Source organism: Notothenia coriiceps, unplaced genomic scaffold, assembly GCF_000735185.1.
Source record: "Notothenia coriiceps isolate Sejong01 unplaced genomic scaffold, NC01 NC01_scaffold00029751, whole genome shotgun sequence".
NCBI classification, from domain to species: domain Eukaryota; kingdom Metazoa; phylum Chordata; class Actinopteri; order Perciformes; family Nototheniidae; genus Notothenia; species Notothenia coriiceps.
In genome coordinates, this window is record NW_011362452.1 from 1 (window position 1) to 3,850 (window position 3,850).

General features: G+C 41.3%; 1 protein-coding gene across 1 annotated transcript; it reads left to right on the plus strand.

Annotated features, from left to right (window-relative positions):
* Positions 1-845: 845 nt before the first annotated feature.
* Positions 846-3,017, plus strand: polr1c (RNA polymerase I and III subunit C; the record flags this gene model as incomplete). Its single annotated transcript, XM_010786879.1, has 4 exons — positions 846-1,008; positions 1,109-1,261; positions 1,588-1,737; positions 2,883-3,017. Coding segments are annotated over 4 exons (601 nt in total), but the record flags the coding sequence as incomplete, so codon positions are not given.
* Positions 3,018-3,850: the final 833 nt, after the last annotated feature.

Here is a 3,850-nt window from a genome sequence, read left to right on the forward strand (position 1 = left end):
CAGCTTCAGTCCACTGTCTTTGAAGCTCCCCCAAATTCTGGAAGCGACTCTTCTTCACAATGCTGTTAAGGCTGCGGTCATCTCTCTTGGTTGTGCAGCGTTTCCTGCCACATTTCCCCCTTCCAACAGACTTTTTGTGGATGTGCTTTGAAACTGCACTCTGTGAACAGCTTGCTCTTTGAGAAATTTATTTTTGTGTCTTACCCTCCTGATGGAGGGTGTCAATGACGGTCCTCTGGACAGCAGTCAGATCAGCAGTCTTCCCCATACTTGTGATTTAGTTTACTGAACCAAGCTGAGTGTTTTTCAAGGCTCAGGAAACCCTTGCAGGTGTTTCGAGTTAATTAGACGATTCAAGTGATTCGTTGAACACCCTACTAGTATACTTTTTCATGATATTCTAATATTTAGAGATAGGATATTTGAGTTTTCTTAAGCTGTATGCCATAATCAGCAATATTAAAATAATAAAAGGCTTGCAATATTTCAGTTGATTTGTAATGAATCCAGAATGTATGACATTTTTGTTTTTTTAATTGCATTACAGAAAATAAAGAACTTTATCACAATATTCTAATTTTCTGAGACAGTCCTGTATATACAAACAATCAATTAAAATAGCCGGCTCGACAACATTTCAGGTCTCTCACCTTCACCACTGTATCTCTCAATAAAGGCCTCTGGCATAAGAAATATCTTTAAAAACAACTTAATGTAGTGTGCAATATTTTTAGGACAAGTTAATTAAATAGTGCTGCAGAATAAATACAAGATATTAAATACAAGATGGAAATATATCTAATATCTTGTACATCAGTTCTACACATCTGAACACAAAGAGTTGAACATGTTTCAGTTCTGCTTTGTATCTCCCAGGTGAAGAGTCTGCAGAGGAACAAGGTTCAGAAATAGACACAATTCAGCTGCAGCTAAAGATCAAATGCAGTAGGAACCCCCGAGCCACCAAAGACTCCTCTGACCCACGAGAGCTGTATCTGAACCACATGGGTAGGTTCAGGTGTTTGCAGATACATTCTCACAGAAAGCATTTCTCCATGTGACGTCAAACAAGCTGATGATGTTTCTCCCCTCTGCTGTCTTTTTTCAGTTTACTCCAGCGACATCACGTGGGTCCCCATTGGGAACCAGGCGGACGTGTTTGCAGACTCTGTCATCAGACCGGTGCACAACGACATCCTGATCGCTCAGCTGCGGCCCGGCCAGGAGCTGGACATCATCATGCACTGCGTTAAGGGCATCGGTAAGAGCATGGTCCCCAAGGGGAAGGACCAGGGGCGTTTCTGTTTACTTTCAGTTTGAATAAGTTTGCACTTTATTTTCCTGGCCTTTTATGTCTTTCCGTTTTTATTTCCCCCTGACATTTTTGACAGTTAAATCTTAATTAAACGTTGATTCTAGAGTTTTGTACAAGCAAAGATGTTATTTTGGTGGAGTCTGTCATTGACAAAGTATTCTTTGTCTGGACATAGTCCGCTGGCTTGGACAAAGCTCACATATTACATGTACTTTAATCATGTTATGAGTCCAGATGCTACTGCAGTGATACTGAAGTGTGTGTTCTGTCAGGTCAGGACCATGCTAAGTTCTCTCCGGTGGCCACAGCCAGTTACCGGCTGCTGCCAGAGATCACCCTGCTGGAGCCGGTGGAGGGGGAGAAGGCCGAGCGCCTCAAACGCTGCTTCTCACGAGGAGTCATAGACATAAAAGATGTGAACGGTACGTCAAACAAACCTTGTCCATCCAAAACCAAATAGAGATAGACTTTTCAGAGGGCATGATGAAATGGAGAATTGAGCATTCAGCACATTTCCAAATGTTTTCTTTAATCTAGGGAGAGCTTTTATGCCCAGGTATACAGCGGGTGTTTCTCAATGTTGAGGAAGGCTGCTCCAGAGCCACTATTTCAAGGATGCTACATCATCGAGTCCCGCCGAAGGACTGTTCCAATGTCCAGGATGCTTGGAATTCTAACGAGGCCGGCGTCCTTCGTTGCGGGAAATTTCGAGGCTGCACAGGTTTATCCTCCAGTCTTAAAATGCTTTGTGCACGGACCAATTTCCAAATATTTGGCGGAAATCGTGCTCCATTTAAGGCGGGGCCTGGCATATGATGTACACCTGTTAACCTGTTCCACCATTCTTCGTTTTCCGAGGCTAGGAAGGATTCTTGCATCGCTTCTGAAGGACCTGACTTGGAGGGACGTGTCCTACCAAGGAAGCGTCCTCGACATTGAGAAACACCCAGCATATTAAAAAAGACTTGAGTGACTTGAAGTTAATAGATACATTCTCACCATTAGGGATGGGTATCTTTTTAACTGCTTACTGTATTTTAACGGTATTCTTATAGGTTATTTTTTCTATTTTTTTAAGGGAAAAACTAAACAAATTGAAAACAGAAATAACATTGCTTTATTTTAGGAAAATGTATAAAATATATAAATAAAATATTATTTACCGCAAAGCGAGAGAGATCGCTCTTATGGATTGGAATGAGTGAAAAAGCAACAAAGACACATTTTGTAATGGTACTGCAAATTAGAAACGGAGTTTATTAGAGACAATGTGTGAGATAATGTTTATGTAGAAATATTAAATCTAATTTATTTGTATTTTTAAAATTTCTCCGGGACCGATAACAAAACCGATAATGTTGAAGCCTGTCGATACCATGGTCTTTCAAATGTAGCCCTGTAGACCGGGTTTCAGTACCCATCCCATCTCACCACTTTCATAAATCTAATGGTGTAATGTCAATTTCGATTTTTAAATTGAGCATAAGCATGAAGGTAAAGGTGAGAGGATGCCCGTGGAGTTGAGTTCTTTATCGTCCTGTTCTCTGCTCTGTGTTGTTCTCCTCAGGGACAAATGTTGCAAAGGTAGTGAACAGTCGCTTGGACACATGCAGCAGGGAAGTGATCCGTCATGATGACCTGAAGAATGTGGTGAAGCTGGCCAGACTGAGAGACCATTTCATCTGTAAGTCCTTCCGCTCATGTACTCGGCATCACACAAGTGTGAAGATTAAACAGCTTTAACGTCTGTGTTGTAAATACGTAAGATTAGTAAAGGGCATGGCTCTGCACCTCTTAATCTCACTTATAAACAGTGTTTATTTAATCAAAGTGTGAGATGACACAAAGAGGTTTTACAAGGGGATATACACTGAACAAAAATATAAACACAAAACTTTTGTTTTTGCTCCCATTTTTCATGAGATGAACTCAAAGATCTAAAACATTTTCTACATACACAAAATAACCATTTCTCTCAAATATTGTTCACAAATCTGAAAAAATCTGTGATAGTGAGCACTTCTCCTTTGCCGAGATAATCCATCCCACCTCACAGGTGTGGCATATCAAGATGCTGATTAGACAGCATGATTATTGCACAGGTGTGCCTTAGGCTGGCCACAATAAAAGGCCACTCTGAAACGTGCATTTTTGCTTTATTGGGGGGGTCCGAAAACCAGTCAGTATCTGGTGTGAGGATTAGGGTTAGGGTAACGGCCCGTCTACACTACAGGCATCGAAAAATGCTTTCAACGCTTCGCCCATTCACTTGAATGGGGTGACATAGAAGAATTTTAATCTTCGCCGAACTGCATTGTGGGGAGCATGGCATGGCTTTGCAAGCATCACAAGCATCTATCGGCATCAAAAGTTGAACAATGTTCAACTTTTGAGGCTCGATGCTTGGCATCAGCCAATCAAATCCCGTTTATGCAATTCCCGCCAGTACAAGCGCTAGCAAATCAAACCGCGTGTATGCTGATACCGCAGGTCTTGACTATTTTCCATATGTCATAAAATGAAGGATAAATTAAT